Source organism: Haematobia irritans, chromosome 4 (genome assembly GCF_050003625.1).
Source record: "Haematobia irritans isolate KBUSLIRL chromosome 4, ASM5000362v1, whole genome shotgun sequence".
Taxonomy (NCBI): Eukaryota; Metazoa; Arthropoda; class Insecta; order Diptera; family Muscidae; genus Haematobia; species Haematobia irritans.
The window spans coordinates 117,674,022-117,696,387 of NC_134400.1; the positions used below are offsets into that span (position 1 = coordinate 117,674,022).

At 34.8% G+C, this 22,366-nt stretch overlaps 1 protein-coding gene across 3 annotated transcripts; it reads left to right on the forward strand.

Moving 5' to 3' along the window:
- Positions 1-901: 901 nt before the first annotated feature.
- LOC142234576 (uncharacterized) lies at positions 902-14,935 on the forward strand. 3 transcript variants are annotated; one of them, XM_075305743.1, is made up of 4 exons: positions 902-1,258; positions 1,320-1,501; positions 13,701-14,252; positions 14,324-14,481. In XM_075305743.1, exons 1-4 carry the CDS (start codon positions 1,165-1,167, stop codon positions 14,336-14,338), a joined length of 843 nt encoding a protein of 280 aa, XP_075161858.1. In that variant the 5' UTR covers positions 902-1,164; the 3' UTR covers positions 14,339-14,481. The 3 variants fall into 3 exon arrangements, with proteins under 3 accessions (XP_075161858.1, XP_075161857.1, XP_075161856.1); XM_075305742.1 differs by having other exon boundaries at positions 903-1,258; positions 1,437-1,501; positions 13,701-14,935; XM_075305741.1 differs by having other exon boundaries at positions 905-1,258; positions 13,701-14,935.
- The last annotated feature ends 7,431 nt before the right edge of the window (positions 14,936-22,366 follow it).

Consider the following 22,366-nt stretch of genomic DNA (forward strand, 5'->3'; position numbering starts at 1 on the left):
TCTATGGAAAATTTTGTCAAAATGTTATTTCTATACAAAAAGGAAAAATGTTTTATTTCCTTTAAATACGAATGCCCCTTATTTTTTATACGAAAAAATTAATTGCATTTTTAACGATTACTTACTATAATGCCCAAAAATATCATCCCAAATGTTTCTACTAAAAACTAGATCAATATTTTGTTTTGCTGTTAATACAAAAGGTACATACATAGAAATGCAGAAGGTTTTGTCCACTTTATGTTATTTTTTTTACTTCATACACAAGCGCCTTTCCATCAACTTACAACTAAACAAACGTACAATACATATAAAAGTTGTTGTTATTGTTACTACGTGAGGGCAAAAAAAGATTCGAAATCCTCGATTCCTTCACTTTGTTTTCGAAAACAATTTGACTCATTGTGTTTGATCCCGAAGACTGAAGTTGTTTGATTGACCGTTTCATACAACACAAACGAGAACGAGTTATGGTTGTATTCGAACTTACAAACATCGGTCCAAACGGGAACGACTACAAATCTCTACCTTACTTGTTGGGCTTCGAGATGTTCTCGAACACAAAAATATATGACCGATGCAATGCTCTATAATTAGCTATACGATTGATATTATCAATTTCGTGATTGAAGAAATTTCAAATAAAAAATTAATTGGATCAATTATTTTCGTGATTGAATCAGATTGTGTATATCGAAAAGCGTAGAAGCGGATTTTTGTCTAGAGACCACATTCAGCCTACCTTGAAAAAGCATTCCTTTCTAGTATTCTTCTTAGTATTTTTCTTAAATTTTCAATAACATTTTCGATTTTATCACCACTGTGCAGTGGCCCCACCAATCTCTCTGGGTGAATTTGATTGCGGGAAAACTGAGTAGTGACACTAAATGTGAAGTCGGTGTAATTAAGTGAGCTGAAATGATATTCGCCCATCGTAAATTGCGAATATTTATTTAATATTTATTGATTTGGTTTGTGGTCCCACTAGCAAGAAAGTTATTTGAATTAGTATAGCCAGTTGTTTGAAGAAGAAGAAGTCAGTAATCGATGTGATTTTCATACCGCAAATCCACTGAACGAGTACGCAATGTTTCCATTTTGAGATTTTACCTTTTAACACGATGAATTGGTCAACTTAGGATATCATCAATTAGACAGAGAAACATGCCTTTATTACCCACAATCAAGGAGGAAGAAACTCAGACATGCTTCCAACAATTGTGGCATTGCCGTTATCAATTGGAGCTTATGATTCCAGGTATAGAGCCAATGGTTTATAGTTGAAGTGCGAATTTTTGGTGTAATAATGACATTTGTAGCATCTTTAGTGTTTTTCGCTGGAGGCTTGAAATTGGCTTGGACCATTTTCGAAGCTCCACCCCCATACTTCGACTATGAGTACAATAGTAATCTCTTGACTGCGGCTTTATTTATAGGCGGATTACTGGGATGCATAACCGCTTCTGCATTTGTTGGACGCATTACCAAGAATATAGCACACGTAAGTAGGTACATTATCATTGACGTAGATAGGGGGAACCACCCCCTGAAAAATGTTAGCACACCCCTCCCCAATCACAGATTTTTTATCGGTATATTTCGTCACACATTTAAATTCAAACATTACTTGTGTTCCTTTACCTACTCGTAGCTAGTACTTTTACCAATTCTCACTAGAACCGTTCCTCAACCCCAAAAATTAGTAAACAATTCTAAGAGAACAATGTAAATTTTTGGCAAGTTTTCTACTAGAAGATACTCGACAAATTTTTCCAAACACGGTTGCCACAGTTTGTAGAATTCTACCAAAAATAGTAGATTTTTTACTGCTTGGTAGATTGGTAGAATTATTGATGTTTTGGTAGATTTTGCAACTAAATTTTGACAAAACATTTATACAGAAATAAAATTTTGACAAAACATTCTATAGAAATAAAATATTGACAAAATTGTCTATAGAAATAAAATGTTGACTAACCTTTCTATAGAAATAAAATTTTGACAAAATTTTATATTGAAATAAAATTTTAACAAAAATTTCTACAGAAATAAATTTTTGACAAAGTTTTCTATAAAAAAAAAAATTTTGACAAAATTTTCTACAAAAATAAAATTTTGACAAAATTTTCTACAAAAATAAAATTTTGACATAATTTTCTACAAAAATAAAATTTTGTGCAAGAAAATTATAAAATAACGTCTTGATTTGAAATCTTAAATCTGTAGAAGTAAAATCTGGATATTTTACATTGAGTTTCCAGCAATTTTCATGATCAGTGCGCCTTCTACACCCTCAAGAAGTGAAGTCGGTCTATATGGAGGCATTACCAAATGGACCCATAAAAACTTAATCCGATACACGTTTTTGTGAGCCTAAAATACCAGAATATTTACAATTTCAGGCAAATCAGATAAAAACTACTGTTTCTAGAAACCCAAGGAGTTAAATCGGGAGATCGTTCTTATGGGGGCTATACTAAAATATGGACCGATACTCACCGTTTTCGGCACACATCTTTATGACCCGAAAATACCTCTAGATTTCCAATTTCAGGCAAATAGGATAAAAACTTCGGATTCTAGAAGCACAAGAAGCAAAATCGGGAAATCGGTCTATATGGGGGCTATACCAAAATATGGACCGATACTCACCATTTTCGGCACACCTCTTTATGGTCCTAAAATACCTCTAGATTTCCAATTTCAGACAAATTGGATAAAAACTACGGTTTCTATAAGCCCAAGACCCCAAATCGGGAGGTCGTTTTATATGGGGACCATACCAAAACATGGACCGATACTCACAATTTTTGGCACACGTATTTGTGATCATACAATACCTCTAGATTTCCAATTTCAGGTAAATTGAATAAAAACTGCGATTTCTATAAGCCCAATAAGTAAAATCGGGAGATCGGTCTATATGGGGGCTATACCAAAATATGGGCCGATACTCACAATTGTTGGCGCACGTATTTGTGGTCCTACAATACCTCTAGGTTTCCAATTTCAGGTAAATTGAATAAAAACTGCGGTTTCTATAAGCCCATGAAGTAAAATCGGGAGATCGGTCTATATGGGGGCTATACCAAAACATGGACACACCTCTTCATGGTCATAAAATACCTCTAGATTTCAAATTTCAGGCAAATAGGATAAAAACTACGATTTTTATAAGCCCAAGACCCCAAATCGGAAGGTCGGTTTATATGGGGACTATATAAAAACCTGGACCGATATAGCCCATCTTCGAACTTGACCTGCCTGCAGACAAGAGACGAGTTTGTGCAAAATTTCAGCACGATTGCTTCATTATTGAAGACTGTAGCGTGATTACAACAGACAGACAGACGGACAGACAGACGGACATCGTTATATCGTCTTAGAATTTCTCCCTGATCAAGAATATATATACTTTATATAGTCGGAAATCGATATTTCGATGTGTTACAAACGGAATGACAATTATTATTATATCCCCGTCACCATTCTATGGTGGTGGGTATAAAAAACAAAACGAATGGGAAAATAAAACTTTGGCAAAATTTTCTACAGAAATAAAATTTTGGCAAAAGTTTCTACAGAAATAAAATTTTGACAAAAATTTCCTATAGAAATAAAATTTTGACAAAATTTTTTATAGAAATAAAAATTTGACAAAATTTTCTATAGAAATAAAATTTTGACAAAATTTTCTATAGAAATAAAATGTTGACAAAATTTTCTATAGAAATAAAATTTTGACAAAATTTTCTATAGAAATAAAATTTTGGCAAAATTTTCTATAAAAGTAATTGTTTGTATAATAACCACAAAAATGTAATCAAGCAATGCAAGATAAGATTTTTCTATTTCCCGTGTAAAAATTGGGGGATCTAAGTAGATATGATTAGATCTCAAAATTGGCCGCCTTGGATCCAAGCAGACTTACTTAGATATGATGAGACACTATTAGATATTATTATATATAATTCCACATATGACGAGATCAAACATTAGATAAAATTTGGTAGATTATTTTTGGCTCGAGTGGCAACCGTGGTTCCAAATCGCTGTTCATTTGCAAATAATTCTGAAACTTCTGAATGGATAAAAATATTACAAAGTTTTTTCTTTGTGTGAAAGCTGATGTGTTCTCCTCTAAGTTTGCAAGTTTTTGGATCTCTAGTTGGTCCACGGGCTGGCGTATAGGCGTTTAAATTTGGTCGCCTCAGGTTATACAATTTTGTTTTAGCTGTCAAATCCGCAATTAACATATGAACCGGTTTCCATCAAATTTCCTATACTAGATAGAACTTTTAATCTCCTGTACAAGAGAGATATTGGTCTTAAAATAATTTTTTTTTTTGCAAACTTTTAACGAAGTTGGATCAGTATTTTGAACCTTGTTCTTCTATTTGCTTAACAGCATTCCTTGCAAAATTCTACGTATTCTAGAGGGAAAAAATGCGTAACAATAATAAAATATTGACCGATTCACACTATATTCGGCAAAAGTACCTCTACGATCTGAATTTTATAAATTTCAGGAAGGTGAAGACCTCCAAAGGTGGTCTGTTTATATGGGGGCTATATACCTAGGCCAATGTAGCCCATCTTCGACCTTGATCTGCCCGTACACAAAATACGAGGTTCATTATTGAATGTTGTAGCCAACAGACAGCCAGACAGACGGACTTCGTTATATGACTATAGATATAAAGTCAGAAATTGATATTTATACACACAAAAAAATTCTGATTCAATCACGATATTTATTGAGTCAATTAATTTTTTAATTGAAACGTCACAGAAATGAAAGAATAAAAATAAACAAATATATACAGCAGTAAGTTCGGCCGTGCCGAATCTTAAATACCCACCACCATGAATCAAATATTATAGTTTGCTTTAAAAATTTCAGCCAGTACGCTTCCCGAAGATAAATTTAAAGATTTTACCTTTAAAAACTAGATCAGATTCTTCATTTTTAAGAACCACTTTTGTTTGAGTTTTAATGGAACTATAAACATCTCTTATAGGTGTGCAAGGAAATGATGAAATAACGCCTTGATTTAAAATCTAAAATCTGTAGATTTTACCCCCATTATTTAAATGATTACGAGAAGTACAATTTGGAAATTATACAATCAGTTTAATGAAATTTTCATGATCAGTGCGCCATCTATACCTTCAAAAAGTGAAATCGGTCTATATGGAGTCATTACCAATTGGACCGATAAAAACTAAATCCGGTACACGTTTTGTGAGTTTAAATTCCAGTATATTTACAATTTCAGCCAAATCGGATAAAAACTACGGTTTCTAGAAACCCAATGAGTTAAATCGGGAAATCGGTCTTATGGAGGCTATGCCAAAAACGTTGACGGATACGCACAATATTCAGCACATGTAATTGTAGTTCTAGAATCTAGACCCCAAATCGGAGTGGCGGTTTATAGGAGAGGGCCGACACACAATATATTCGGTACACCTATTTATGGTCCTAAAAAACGTCTAGATTTCCAATTTCAGGCAAATTGGATAAGAACTACGGTTTCTAGAATCTCCAAAAATAAAATCATTTCTTGCACACCTATCTATAGTCCTAAAAAACCACCAGATTATCAATTTCAGGCAAATTGGATAAAAACTACGGATTCTAGAAGCCCAAGAAAAAAACATCGGGAGATCGGTCTATATGGGGTAGGGTTTCCATATGGATAATTTTCAAAAGACAACTTTCGCTTTAAAAAAAGAGAACATTTGAACTAAAAAAGAGTTTACAATAAAAAAATTCTTTATTAAATATTGATGTTAAAATTAAAATAATAATAGTTTCTAATGATAGAAACAACGAAATAAATATATAATAAAACAATAAAAAACAAAAAGAATCACATTTTCTTAAAAAAATAAACAAAATAAATTGACGACGACAACGTATTGGCGTATTTACGTCGTACGTTCAATTACATATATTTCTAATTTTTACGCCGTACGTCGAAACGTCGCAATTGTGTTCCGGCCTTTAATTTGTCAACAGATTTAACCCAGTAAACAATTAGTGGCGAACAATTGTGGCGAATTCTTATTAAATAAATAAAATTCCATCAATCTAGGATTTTTTTGAAATAGAGTACATAAAGAGCACTGTTGGACATAAAAATCCGGCACTAAAAAAAGAGAGTGAACAAAAAGATATGAACACAAAAAGAGAACATGTTCTCTTTAAAAGAGATGTAATGGACAGCCTAATATGGGGCTATATCAAAACATGGTCCGATACTCACCATTTTTGCCACACCTCTTAATGGTCCTCAAATACCTCTAGATTTCAAATTTCAGGCAAATTGGATAAAAACTACGGTTTCTATAAGCCTAAGATCCCAAATCGGGAGGTCGGTTTATATGGGGACTATATCAAAACCTGGGCCGATATAGCCCATCTTCGAACTTGACCTGCCTGCAGACAAAAGTTTGAGTTTGTGCAAAATTTCAGCACGATTGCTTCATTATTGAAGACTGTAGCGTGATTACAACAGACAGACAGACGGACATGGTCATATCGTCTTAGAATTTCTCCCTGATCAAGAATATATATACTTTATATAGTCGGAAATCGATATTTCGATGTGTTACAAACGGAATGACAAACTTATTATACCCCCGTCACCATTCTATGGTGGGGGGTATAAAAATTAAGTAAAAGTAAAGAAGAAAATCATTGGCGCCATACCATGACAATTTTAACCATACAGTAGTTCATTCTTACTATTTTTTGGAATCGTACGAAAATCTTCTTTTGCTTTAGTTCATATTGAACTTATGTGTACGGTCATTGAACTTTATACCCACGTTTAGTTCATACAATTTTTGAGACATACTTAAAAAAAGTAAGATTTCATTAAGCTGTAGAAAATTTCGAAAAAAAAGTATAAAATTTAACTACTAGCACATAATATTTTTCCAATAAAAATAAGTTAAATTGAGCGTTAGTTTAACTACGGAAATTTTTTTCTGTGTAGAATGGGGGTATATTAACTTTGTCATTCCGTTTGTGACACATGGAAATATTGCTCTAAGATCCCATACAGTATATATATTCTGGGTCGTGGTGAAATTCTGAGTCGATCTAAGCATGTCCGTCCGTCCGTCTGGTGAAATCACGCTAACTTCCGAACGAAACAAGCTATCGACTTGAAACTTGGCACAAGTAGTTGTTATTGATGTAGGTCGGATGGTATTGCAAATGTATAGCCCCCACACGCAGAGAAGGAATATGATCACCTCAAACATGTTTCAAGAGCAAAATGTTATTTTTGTATGGTGACAATGTAACATGTTTGTCACTCGTCAAATATAACCTGCTTGCCGAAATCAGATACATGATTTCCGAGAAAATAACATGGTTACGAAAACCATGTTACATGGTCACCACCCAAAGATAACATTTTGCTCTTAAAACATGTTTGAGGTGATCATATTCCTTCTCTGGGTGCATATATGTTAAACCGACGCTCAGATTTGGCTTGCGGAGTCTCTTGGAGGAGCAAAATTCATCCGATCCGCTTGAAATTTGGTACATAGTATTAGTATATGGTCTCTCACAGCTATGCACAAATTGGTCCAAATAGGTCTATAATTATATAGCCCCCATATAAACCGATCCCCAGATTTGACCTTCAGAGCCTCATGGATGAGCAAAATTCATCCGATTCGGTTGAAATTTGGTACGTGGTGTTAGTATATGGTCTCTGACAACCATGTAAGAATTGGTCCATATCGGTCCATAAATATATGTAGCCCCCATATAAACCTATCCCCATATTTGACCTCCGGAGCCCCTTGGAAGAGCAAAATTCACCCGATCCGGTTGAAATTTGGTACGTGGTGTTAGTATATGGTCACTAATAACCATGCAAAGATTTGTCCATACCGGTCTTAATTATATATAAGCTCCATTTAAACCGATCCCCAGATGTGACCTCCGGAGCTATTGGAGGCGAAAAATTCATCCGACCCGTTTGAAATTTGGTACGTGGTGAAATTTGGTACAATCTATAATCTATCAAAAATGGTATAATCTACCAAAATTTTACTTCTATAGAAAATTTTGTCAAAATTTTATTACTACCCGTGTAAAAATTGGTGGATCTGGCCAGATATTATTAGATCTCCTGCCATATCTGATTAGATATGATAGTATATGTAGGCAGATCTGGACAGATCCGAAAAATGGTAATATCTGATCAGATCTAATTCTAAAGGAATTAGATCTGATCAGATCTCAAATTTGGCCCACATCTAATTATATCTAATTATATCTAATTTGATATAATTAGATGTTAATATATCTAATTATATATAATTTTATCTACAAATTTCCAAAATTAGTGAAATTACAGTAATTAATAAAAAAGATTTATTTTATTGTTTTATAATGAAAAGAGTATTTAATATTATAAGTTGGATCAAACATATGTACATTATATATATGTCTAGGTATAAAAGCCTAAGAATTAAAAAACAAAATATATACATAGCCACCAAGGGTCCTGGCATTTAAATTTCCCAAGGCGTTAGTACATTGCTCTCTGCAAACAGTTCTTTAAATGAGTCTCGCAATTCCTTTATTTTGCTACTCGGAATGAAAACTCTGAAAAATATAAAATATACAGAAGAATTATCAGTATTTAAAGATATATTTGCAAATAATACATATACTTACCAAAATTTGCATCTCGTACCCAATAATTTAAACCAGCGCTGTATTGAATGGTTTGTGCGAAGCTCCAAATGCCATACTATAACTAATTGCACGGGAATGTATCCGGTTCACAATGCAAATCATCTCCAAATTTGTATTCTTTTTGATATTGGAAAATACTTCCTTCTATCGCAACTTCGGATATGGCCTGGTCATAAATCTTTACGTTGTCTTCCTCTGTCTTCTTTTAATCTTATCCTGGGCTACCATAAATTCATCCTCCTAAAACAGAGAAAATATTCAATATATAAAAATAGGAACAAAATAAAAAACTTACCCTATCACAGCTTCTCATACTCCTTTATCTTCCTCGAAAAATGAGAAGACATTCGATTTTTATATGAAATAAAAATATGAAACTCGCATTATCAAATATTTGATATATATTTTTTCAAATTTAATAACAACAGGCGTTGCTAATGGTGATAGTTATGGGGTGACATTTTTGAAAACAAAAAGACGGTTGTGTCTGAAAGTTAAGCATTTTATGAAGACACTTCAAAATTATATTTAAAAGGGTTTCTTGAAACTGTCACAACATATAAAGATTTTTTGGTTATGTCACCATATGTTTTGATGTGCGACCATACATACGTGCTTGTAACCAAGTATATCACGTTAGTATTCTCATAACAAACACATTATTTTTACACACAAACATATACAAATATTTTTTTATCCGTGTTACACAACTGGTTCATGATTTAATGCGATATATATAATTAGATATGGAGATATATATATAATTAGATATGATGTCATATATGACGATATATAATTAGATCTTACCAGATATGACTGATATAAATAGATATAACAACATATATAATGAGATCTTGAATCAGATCTAATCATATATAACACTATACATAACATATCTCCGTAGATCTATTTATATCTACGACCATATCTGAGCAGATATAATTATATATACTTTGATATTATTAGACATGATTAGATCTCTCAATTTTTACACGGGTATACAAAATTTTGTCATAATTTTATTACTATAGAAAATTTTGTAAAAATTTTATTACTATACAAAATTTTTTTCAAGATTTTATTTGTATAGACAAATTTGTAAAAATTTTATTTCTATAGAAAATTTTGTCAAATTTTATTGCTATAGAAAATTTTGTCAAACTGAATTATGTACGAATTTAATCGGCCTTTTTTATACCCACCACCATAGAATGGTGACGGGGGTATAAAAAGTTTGTCATTCCGTTTGTAACACATCGAAATATCGATTTCCGACTATATAAAGTATATATATTCTTGATCAGGGAGAAATTCTAAGACGATATAACGATGTCCGTCTGTCTGTCTGTTGTAATCACGCTACAGTCTTCAATAATGAAGCAATCGTGCTGAAATTTTGCACAATCTCGTCTTTTGTCTGCAGGCAGGTCAAGTTCGAAGATGGGCTATATCGGCCCAGGTTTTGATATAGTCCCCATATAAACCGACCTCCCGATTTGGGGTCTTGGGCTTATAGAAATCGTAGTTTTTATCCAATTTGCCTGAAATTTGAAATCTGGAGGTATTTTATGACCATAAAGAGGTGTGCCAAAAATGGTGAGTATCGGTCCATGTTTTGGTATAGCCCCCATATAGACCGATCTCCCGATTTTACTTCTTGGGCTTATAGAAACCGCAGTTTTTATTCAATTTACCTGAAATTGGAAATCTAGAGGTATTGTAGGACCACAAATACGTGTGCCAAAAATGGTGAGTATCGGTCCACGTTTTGGTATAGCCCCCATATAGACCGATCTCCCGATTTTACTTCTTGGGCTTATAGAAACCGCTGTTTTTATTCAATTTACCTGAAATTGGAAATCTAGAGGTATTGTATGATCACAAATATGTGTGCCAAAAATTGTGAGTATCGGTCCATATTTTGGTATAGCCCCCATATAGACCGATCTCCCGATTTTACTTCTTGGGCTTAAAGAAATCGCAGTTTTTATTCAATTTACCTGAAATTGGAAATATAGAGGTATTGTAGGATAACAAATACGTGTGCCAAAAATTGTGAGTATCGGTCCATATTTTGATATAGCCCCCATATAGACCGATCTCCCGATTTGGGGTCTTGGGCTTATAGAAACCGTAGTTTTTATCCAATTTGTCTGAAATTGGAAATCTAGAGGTATTTTAGGACCATAAAGAAGTGTGACGAAAATGGTGAGTATCGGTCCATATTTTGGTATAGCCCCCATATAGATCGATTTCCCAATTTTACTTCTTGGGCTTCTAGAATCCGAAGTTTTTATCCTATTTGCCTGAAATTGGAAATCTAGAGGTATTTTCGGGTCACAAAGAGGTGTGCCGAAAATGGTGAGTATCGGTCCATATTTTAGTATAGCCCCCATAAGAACGATCTCCCGATTTAACACCTTGGGTTTCTAGAAACCGTAGTTTTTATCTGATATGCCTGAAATTGTAAATATTCTGGTATTTTAGGCTCACAAAAACGTGTATCGGATTAAGTTTTTATCGGTCCATTTGGTAATGCCTCCATATAGACCGACTTCACTTCTTGAGGGTGTAGAAGGCGCACTGATAATGAAAATTGCTTGAAACTCAATGTAAAATTTCCAGATTTTACTTCTACAGATTTAAGATTTCAAATCAAGACGTTATTTTATAATTTTCTTGCACACTTACAAGAGATGTTAATGATTCCTCTAAACCTCAAACAAAAATGGTTCTTATAAATCCAGAATCTGATATAGTCCTCATAGGTGAAATCTTTAAATTTATCTTCGGGAAGTGTCCTCAAGTCCTCCTGCAATTTCAAAGGAAACCCTAATATTTGGTTCATGGTGGTGGGTATTTAAGACTCGGCCCGGCCGAACTTACTGCTGTATATACTTGTTTTTTTTTTTTTTTTTGTTTTGTTTAATATATACCCCGTATGGACTAACTAACAATTGAGAAGACGGTGTTAAAAAGTTTTAAGATACCTTGCCATCGGCAAGTGTTACCGCAACCCAAGTAATTCGATTGTGGATGACAGTCTTTAGTAAAAGTTTCTATGCAATCCATGGTGGAGGGTACATAAGATTCGGCCTGGACGGTATGTTGAGGAGAAGTATACCTCCCCTTGAAATTCACAGTAAATGTAGAAGATTGCCCAATGATTTGAATACAGAACAATTAAACAAGTATATACAGCAGTACGTTCGGCCGGGCCGAATCTTAAATACCCACCACAATGAATCAAATATAATAGTTTACGTTGAAAACTCTTCGTCGTAGCGGGTTACTTTATAATATAATATAGAATATCAGGGGATTTGATGACAGATATTCCCCTTAAGCAGATCAGTTCAACCAGTATGCTTTCCGAAGATACATTTAAAAATTCTACCTATGAAGACTAGATCGGATTTATAAGAACCAATTTTGTTTGAATTTTTTAAGAAATCATAAACATATCGTGTAAATGATGAAATAAGCCTTGATTTGAAATCTTAAAACTGTAGATTTTTACCGCCATTATTAAAATGAGTACGAGGAGTAAAATCTGGAAATTATAGTTTCAAGCAATTTGTATGATCAGTATGCCTGTTATACCCGCAAGAAGTGAAATAGATCTATATCGATACCTTACATAAGGGATCGGTAAAACTAAATGCGATACAAATTTTCGACGGTCTAAAATACCAGTATATTTACATTTTCGAGCAAATCGGATAAAAACTACGGTTTTGAGAAGCCCAAGGAGTTAAATCGGGAGATCGGTCTATGTGGGGGCTATACCAAAACATGACTGGATACACACCATATTCGGCTAACATATTTGTGGTCCAAAAATACCTATGATTCCAATTTCAGGCAAAGTGGATCAAAACTACAGATTCTAGCAGCGCAAGAAATAAATTCGGGAGGTAGGTCTATGTGGGGGCTAAACCAAAACATGGACCAATTCTCACCATTTTCGACTCTCCTCTTAGAGGTCCTCAAATACCTCTAGAATTCAAATTTCAGACAAATTGGGTAAAAACTACGAATTCTACAAGCCCAAGAAGTAAAATCGGCAGATCAGTCTATATGGGGGCTATACAAAAACATGAACCGATAGGCACCATTTTCAATACACCAATTTGTGATTCTAAACTACCTCTTGATTTTCAATTTCAGGCCAATCGGATAGAAAATACACTTTCTAGACGCCCAAGAAAGAAATTTGGGAAATCGGTCCATATGGGTGCTATACCAAAACATGGACCGATACTGACCATTTTCGATAAATCTCTTTATGGTCCCAAAATATCTCTAGATTTCCAATTTCAGGCAAATCGGATTGTCAATATAGTTTCTAGACGCCCATGAAGTAAAATCGGGAGATCGGTCTATATGGGGGCTATACCAAAACATGGACCGATACCGCCCATTTTCAACACACCAATTATTGGTCTTAAAATATTTCTAGATTTCCAATTTCAGGGAAATAGGATAGTAAATACAGTTTCTAGACGCCCAAGAAGCAAAATCAGGAAATCGGTCCATATGGGGGCTATACCAAAACATGGACCATGGACCATTTTCGGTACACTTTTTGATGGTCCTAAAATACTTCTAGATTTCCAATTTCAGGCAAATTGGATAAAAACTACGCTTTTTATAAACCCAAGACCCCAAATCGGGAAGATACAGCCCATCTTCGAACTTGACCTGCCTCCAAACAAAAAACGAATCTGTGCCAAATTTCAAGACGATAGCGCCATTATTGAAGGCTGTAGCGTTATTACAACAGACAGACAGATGGACATGCTTATATCGTCTTACAATTTCTCCCAAGAATATATATACTTTATATAGTCGGAAATCTATATTTCGATGTGTTACAAATGGAATGACAAACTTATTATACCCCCGTCACCATTTTATGGGTGTAAAAACTGAAAATAATATCGAAACTTTCTTCTAATTGTTTCAGGTTGCCAGCGGATCTCTTCTGATACTGGGTGGAATCTTATTCATTGCTGTACCAAATATGTTTTTTGCCCTAATATTTAGTTGTATATTTGAAGGTGCAGCTTTGACAATCTCGCAGGTACAGGCTTTCTCCGTAGGTCCGGAAATGGCTAACAAGGATTTGCGAGGATTTGTTATGTCGATGGAACGATGTTGCCTCTGGTTTGGCATACTTACCCAATTGACTTTTACGCATGTATGGTATGCATATGAGTCTCCTATTTCAGGCCAACGCTCCATACATTCCGAACAAGTACATGGACTTGTGGTTGCATGTCTAGGATTCGTTTCGATTGTCGTAGCTTTAAAACAACGCACCGAATCTCCTTTGCTTCTACTGCGCCAGCAGAGAGAGTTGGCAGCTAGTGCAGCGTTAAAGCGACTTGTTGACACCCAACTGACTACCACCGAAGTTATGCGATTGCGTGAAGATTGTTTGCAACTCTTGAGTATTGACGCTGACCAGAGCGGATGGTTTGTCTTCCGGAAACTTAACGCAAGACCATTACTTAAGGTATTCATCTTACGTCTCTTTGTCGCTCTGACAATGTCTCAACCATTTAATCGGATTTATCTGTCTGCCAGCTGGTTAGGCTTTGATTGTGACACTAATTGCTTGTATACAATCGCAGCGGCGGGAGTATGCGGCAGTGTACTGGGCAGTTTGCTCATTGATAAATACGGCCGTCGGAGAATGAGTGTGGCCACATTGTTGCCGGCCACAATTTTCATGCTAATTACTGGTGGAATATTGGAGTTTTTTGGAAAGCCCAATGTGGCAGTGGTTCAAAGCGATTTGGAAATTGTAGCCTGCTTGATGCTGCTCTTCCAATTCATCATTTGTGTGGGGATTTCAATTGCAGCCAGTGTCTACATGTCCGAGGCATTCACAATCACCCAAAAATCCAAATGCATAGCTGTTATACTGGCCGGGGAGAATCTTCTACAAATGGTCCTTGCCTTGGTGTCATCCTCAGTGGTCATAAGTGACATGGTCTTCTCCTTCGCCATAGGATTTCTTTGTATGCTCTTGGGATTGTGCGTATTCTTTTGTATGCCCGAAACAAAGTGTTTGACCATATATGAGGCTCTACAAAAGTTTAAGAGGGTATAATTTATTTAGAATATGTACATACATATATTAAAATAATTTAAGAAATACTGACTACCAATATAAGTTAATCTCATCTATCCGAACTATGTTTGTTTGTATGTTGCGGGTAAGCTGGGAAACGCCTAAACCGATTTACTTGAAATCGGTTTAGGATATGTTACATTGGAGGAGCAAATTTCATCCGATTCGTTTGAAATTTTGTACAATGAAAACCATGCAAAAATTGGTCCATATCAAGTCATAATTATATATACATGGGTACGTAATTATTTATAGACACCCCTATATATCAGCTTTTTTGTCTAACATACATATAACCCATATGAACTATCTTATAATTTAGAAGACAATGTTAAGAAGCTCAAAGATACATTGCCATCGGCAAGTATTACCGCACCCAAAATAATTCGATTGGCGATTACAGCCTTTACTAAAAGTTTCTACGCAATACATGATGAAGGGTATACCCTTGATTGCATATGTATACAAAAGATTCGGTCAGGCCGAATCTTACGTCCGTATATAGATGAATAAGTATATACTCTATATCTCTGGTGTGTATTGAATATTCGAACATGTTTCGAACACGTTTTACCGAGCGGAAATAGTGGTCGCTTGAAATAGTGCACCATCTATATTTCACCAATCTACTCAATTTTATTTAAGTGAATATGGGTGAATTGCCGTGCTGGATATAATTCACAACTAAAACTGGATGGGTTTTGGTCTGTACTACATTGGAAAGCATGGCAAAGTGTAACCATAGACCAATTAATATAGAAACATACCTTGACAATTCACCATGGTTTTGTTTATTTGCAGCAGTGTTGCCTGGTTGGGGGTTTCCCCCCCCCCAAATTTAGGGTTTTTTACACGTTTAGGGGGATTTTTAGGGGTAACTTTTATTTGGGGGGATTTTTGGGGGTAAAAAAAATATCTTAGATCTTATAAAGTGGAGCAATTGTCAACAAAATTTGGAACAATTCTGGCATTAATTTTGAGAAAACAAAATAAGGGAAGTCAACCCATGTTCCTAAATACAAGCAAGTATGCAATGACATTCTTTTTTAAACGCATCTGTTGAAGGGACATTTTTAATATTTGATACAATTAAAAACCTCCTAAAGGGACCTCCTTTTTATAGCCGAGTCCGAACGGCGTTCCACATTGCAGTGCAACCACCTAGGTTAGGTTAGGTTATGTGGCAGCCCGATGTATCAGGCTCACTTAGACTATTCAGTCCATTGTGATACCACAGTGGTGAACTTGCAACCACCTAGAGAAGCTTTGAAACCCTCAGAAATGTCGTCAGCATTACTGAGGTGGGATAATCAACCGCTGAAAAACTTTTTGGTGTTCGGTCGAAGCAGGAATCGAACCCGAATTTGTGACAAGTGGTGTAATGATTTTATCTAATGATTTTTATTTACTTCAAAAGAAAAATTTTAGGATAAAAAAAAACTTATTTTGTCTAAAATTTTGTTCCTCAGAAAAAATCTTCTTTCAGTTTATATATTTGTGTTAAATTTAATTTTTTAATTGTATCACTTCAGGATTTTTAACGAAATTTTGGGCCTCTTTTTGTATTATTTACATACATACAATTTTTGGGGGTTTTTGAAAAAAGTTTAGACCAATTTAGGGGTTTTTTCTTAATATTTGGGGGGAAGAATCAAAAATTACCTGGCAACACTGTTCCTGCAACCAATTAAAATAGAGACATACCTTGATAATTCACCATGGTTTTGTTAATTTGCAGTGCGCAGTCATTCCACTCAATTGCGCAGTCAAGTGACTCAATTTCTTTTTGGAAAACGAGAATTACCATACAAATAAGTCAATTTGCATTACAAAAAATGTGTGGATGTATAGAATTTTACATGTTTTTCGAATATTTGGTGTTTCATCAAAAGAACAAACGAAAGAAAACAAATTAAAGCCAAATTTAAAAATCACTCAATTGCAGACGAAAAAGAGCCATCTATCGTGTGCAAACAAACTACAGCGCTGTGAATTCACTTTCGTTGTCTACACCTCGGTCTATGGTCATTCCTTGGTCTATGGTCATTCCACTCAATTGCGCAGTCAAATGACTCAATTTCTTCTTTTTTTGAAAACGAGAATTACCGTACAAATCAGTCAATTTGCATTACAAACAAGTAAGTAAAGTCTAAAGTCGGGCGGGGCCGACTATATTATACCCTTCACCCACAATTTATGTTACCATCTCAACTACTTCACATTTGCAGGAAGCTATATAAAGGAGACAATTTTTTTTACTTCTACAAAATCTCTAGAATTAAAAATTAAATCGGCTAACACTATCCAGTTAATTGGAGGAAACTTCCATTGAAAATGGGACTAAAATATGTAACAGTCTAACATATTTCCCGAACTCTCGTGTACGCATATATAGGAGCTATACATATTCTGAACCGATTTTGACTAAATTTGACATGTATAGTTAGAATAATAATTCTGCTATCTATGCGAAATTTCACGTAAATGGGAGTATAACTTTGGCCCCCCTGGTCATATGAGTGCAAATCGGACGGGAGATTTATATGGGAGCCATATCTAAATCTGAACCGATTTCAACCAAATTTGCCACAATTACCTATACTACTAAACGTACTCCTTTTGCGAAATTTGAAGCAAATCACGGCAAAACCCTGGATTTCGAGGCCATATAAGTTTAAATCGGACTAAATATATATATATGGGAGCTATATCTAAATGTGAATCGATTTTGACCATATTTGGCACATACAATTGTATCGTTAAAAGTACCGCTTGTGCAAAATTTGAAGTAAGTCAGGGCAAAACTCTGGCTTTTGAGACCATATAAGTCCAAATCGGGCGAAAGATATATATGTGAGCTATATCTAAATCAACCGATTTTAACAAAATTTGACACACTTAACGATACTATTAAACGTACCCCTTGTGCAAAATTTGAAGCAAATCACGGCAAAACTCTGGCTTTTGTGGCCATATAAGTTCAAATCGGACGAAAGATATATATGGGAGCTATATCTAAATTTGAACCGATTTCAATCAAATTTACCAAGCATTGGTAGAATGTCAATTCTACCCTCTGTGCAAAATTTCACGAAGATCGGTAGTAAACTTTGGCCTCTGTGGTCATATGAGTCTAAATCGGACGAAAGATATATATGGGAGCTATATCTAAATCTGAATCGATTTGGCTGATATTTTGCAAGTTTTTCGAGACTCATAAAATATTCGGATCTACTGAATTTGAAGAACATCGGTTGATAAACTCGCCAATTATGACCAGATCGGTGATAAATATATATGGCAGCTACATCTAAATCTGAACCGATTTTTTCCAAAACCAATAGCGATTGTCTCTGTCCCAAGAAACGGCCTTATGCCAAATTTGAGGACGATCGGACTTAAATTGCGAGCTGTACTTTGTGCACAAAATTACATAGACAGACGGACGGACAGACAGACGGACAGACAGACAGACGGACAGACAGACAGACGGACATCGCTAAATCGACTCAGAATTAAATTCTAAGACGATCGGTATAATAAACGATGGGTCGCAGACTTTTCCTTCTTGGCGTTACATACAAATGCACAAACTTATTATACCCTGTACCACAGTAGTGGTGAAGGGTATAAAAATCACTCAATTGCAGACCAAAACAAGTAAGTAAAGTCTAAAGTCGGGCAGGGCCGACTATATTGTACCCTTCACCATTATGTAGACCAAAATTTGTGTTACCATATCAACTCCTTCAAACTTGTTGGTAGTTATTATCAAAATTTATATTCCTATATACAAATATTTATATCTGAAACGATTTGGAGACAATTTTTTTATACCCACCACCATAGAATGGTGACGGGGGTATAATAAGTTTGTCATTCCGTTTGTAACACATCGAAATATCGATTTCTGACTATATAAGGTATATATATTCTTGATCGGGGAGAAATTCTAAGACGATATAACGATGTCCGTCTGTCCGTCTGTCTGTCTGTCTGTCTGTTGTAATCACGCTACAGTCTTCAATAATGAAGCAATCGTGCTGAAATTTTGCACAAACTCGTCTTTTGTCTGCAGGCAGGTCAAGTTCGAAGATGGGCTATATCGGTCCAGGTTTTGTTATAGTCCCCATATAAACCGACCTCCCGATTTGGGGTCTTGGGCTTATAGAAATCGTAGTTTTTATCCAATTTGTCTGAAATTTGAAATCTAGAAGTATTTTATGACCATAAAGAGGTGTGCCAAAAATGGTGAGTATCGGTCCATGTTTTGGTATAGCCCCCATATAGACCGATCTCCCGATTTTACTTCTTGGGCTTATAGAAACCGCAGTTTTTAATTAATTTACCTGAAATTAGAAATCTAGAGGTATTGTAGGACCACAATTATGTGTGCCAAAAGTTGTGAGTATCGGTCCATATTTTGGTATAGCCTCCATATAGACCGATCTCCCGATTTTACTTCTTGGGCTTATAGAAACCGCAGTTTTTATTCAATTTACCTGAAATTGGAAATCTAGACCACAAATACGTGTGCCAAAAATTGTGGGTATCGGTCCATATTTTGGTATGGTCCCCATCAGAACGATCTCCCGATTTAACTCCTTGGGTTTCTAGAAACCGTAGTTTTTATCTGATTTCCCTGAAATTGTAAATACTGATCATGAAAATTGCTTGAAACTCAATGTAAAATTTCCAGATTTTACTTCTACAGATTTAAGATTTCAAATCAAGACGTTATTTTATAATTTTCTTGCACACTTACAAGAGATGTTAATGATTCCTCTAAAACTCAAACAAAAATGGTTCTTATAAATCCAGAATCTGATATCGTCCTCATAGGTGAAATCTTTAAATTTATCTTCGGGAAGTGTCCTCAAGTCCTCAAGCCCTCCTGAAATTTCAAGGAAACCCTAATATTTGGTTCATGGTGGTGGGTATTTAAGATTCGGCCCGGCCGAACTTACTGCTGTATATACTTGTTTACTTCTACAAAATCGCTAGAATTAAAAATTAAATTGACTAACACCCTGGGATGAAATACAATGTTAGTAAAAAAATATGGGAAATATAAAGCTAGAGAAATTTTGATGCAATTGTACAAAAGAGCATTTATGATTTATCGGGCGATACATATGCATTGGAGATATAGGACAATTTGAGTAATATCTACAATTTTTTCTACTCAGCAGTATCGATTTTACAAGGATATTGGTTAAATCTCTCCAAGATATATGGTCAATTGTGGGTTGTGATATATTATTTGGCCAATTCGGGTGATATTTCCACAAGTCGGAGCTTTATTTAGAATGCGACCATTCTGTGAAAAGTTTGGCATTACAGTGTGTAGAATATGACTACGATATGGGGAAATCATCACACAATTTTGTGTAAAATGTGGGTATTTTGGCCATATTAGATCAAGATGACACACTTAAATAGCATATTAAATATATTCTCTGTGGAAACTATCGAGTCAATTCGAGGAAACTCCCATTGAAAATGGGTCTAAAATATGAGACATTCTACCATATTTCCCCAACTCTGGCGTACATATATATGGGAGCTATATCTAAATTTGGTACACTTAATGATACTATCAAATGTACTCCTTGTGCAAAATTTGAAGCGAATCAGGGCAAAACTCTGGCTTTTGAGGCCATATAAGTTCAAATCGGACGAAAGACATATATGGGAGCTATATCTAAATCTGAACTGATTTGGCTGATATTTTGCACATCTTACGAAAGCCCCAACATATTTGGCTGGCCGAAATTTTGAGAAAATACGTTGATAAACACGCCAATTATGACCAGACCGGCGATAAATATATATGGCAGCTATATCAAAATCTGAACCGATTTTTTTCCAAAATAAATATCGATTATCTTGGTCCCGAAAAGACCCTACGCCAAATTTGAAGACTATCGGACATAAACTGCGACCTGTACTTTGCACACAACAATACATGAACAGACACACGGACGAAAAAGACTGTTTTTCATATGTTTGGGTGTAAAATGATATGTTTGGAACGCAAATTTTTTGACACAATATTTTTATGTGCAAGCATATAATGTTCATAACCTAGCATAACATGTTTGGGACATATATGTTAGAACATATTATGTTTGGGACATAAAATGTTTGTAAATATAATATGCTTGGATGTTAAGATATATTAAATTGGAAATAGCCTAGAAACATATATGTGTTTAGAAAGAGAGACCTAGAGAGTATGCTGCAAGTAAAATAATGGAAGTAACCAATTGGCGCCTTAAAAATATATCCACTCAAAGAAAAGTTGATTTAAAATTTTTTACTACCAGTGTATGTCCTAAGATGAAACATAATATGTTTGAACAATACAAACAATATTTTGTTTGGACCAATCCTGAAAATATATATGCTTGAAGCAAATGTGTTTGGGGTATATGTTACAGAAGCAATTGTTTTGAGGGTGCATACATACAGACGGACATAGCTAAATCGATTCAGAATTCAATTCTAAGACGATCGGTGTACTAAACGATGGGTCTCTGACTTTTCCTTCTTGGCCTTACATAAAAATGTACAAACTTATTATACCCTTTACCACAGTAGTGGTGAAGGGTATAATAATGAAAGGAATTAACTATTGGGGGCCTTAAAAAATTATATGCTTAGGGTGAAGTACAAACCATAGTTTGTTTGAATAAATTCTGAAAATCTATATGCTTGAAGCTGATTATGTTTGGGGGTATATATTGGAGGGTGTATCCTATCGTATAAGTGTGACTTGTGTGAGCTTGACTATTTTCATGAGAGTCTTTTTCCGAAATTTGCTACTCACGAACAGACTATTTTCATTACAAACGCGACATTTGATCGGTACGACATTTGATTGATTAATCGCCTCCAAGCTGTTGCCATCAGTGTGTGTCACATGTGAAAATCTCTAACATACATCCAAGCGAAATATTCAGTTTCCAACTAAAAAGGCGTTACTACAGAATGTTATTTCTCTTCTGGTTATTGCTGTTTTATAATTGTTCGTAGCTATATATTGGCACAATAAATATTTACAAAGTAGATTAAATGTTATCGCAAAAGAAAACCAATTTAAGGGTTACATGCATACATTGAACATCACACTCGCGCCCACATAGGTATCCATTATTGAAAATATGCTAATGATACCCAATTATCATTAATTTTCAGAATATTGCGGGCAAATTGTCCTGATTAAATGATGGGTGAGATGATTTTCTTCAATGTTTGTTTAAAAGTAAATTAACTGACCATCGATCCATGTTATCTTAAATTAAAAACTGGCTAAAACTAAAAGCAATGACACTCTACCCAGGTTATACTCAAAAAATTGTTTTGGAATATTGCGGGAAAATTCTTCTCACTAAAAGGTGGGGGGAGATTTTCATCAATGTTTGTATAAAAGCAAATTAAGTGACTATCAATCCATGCTACCTTAAATTAAAAACTAACATATTTAACTA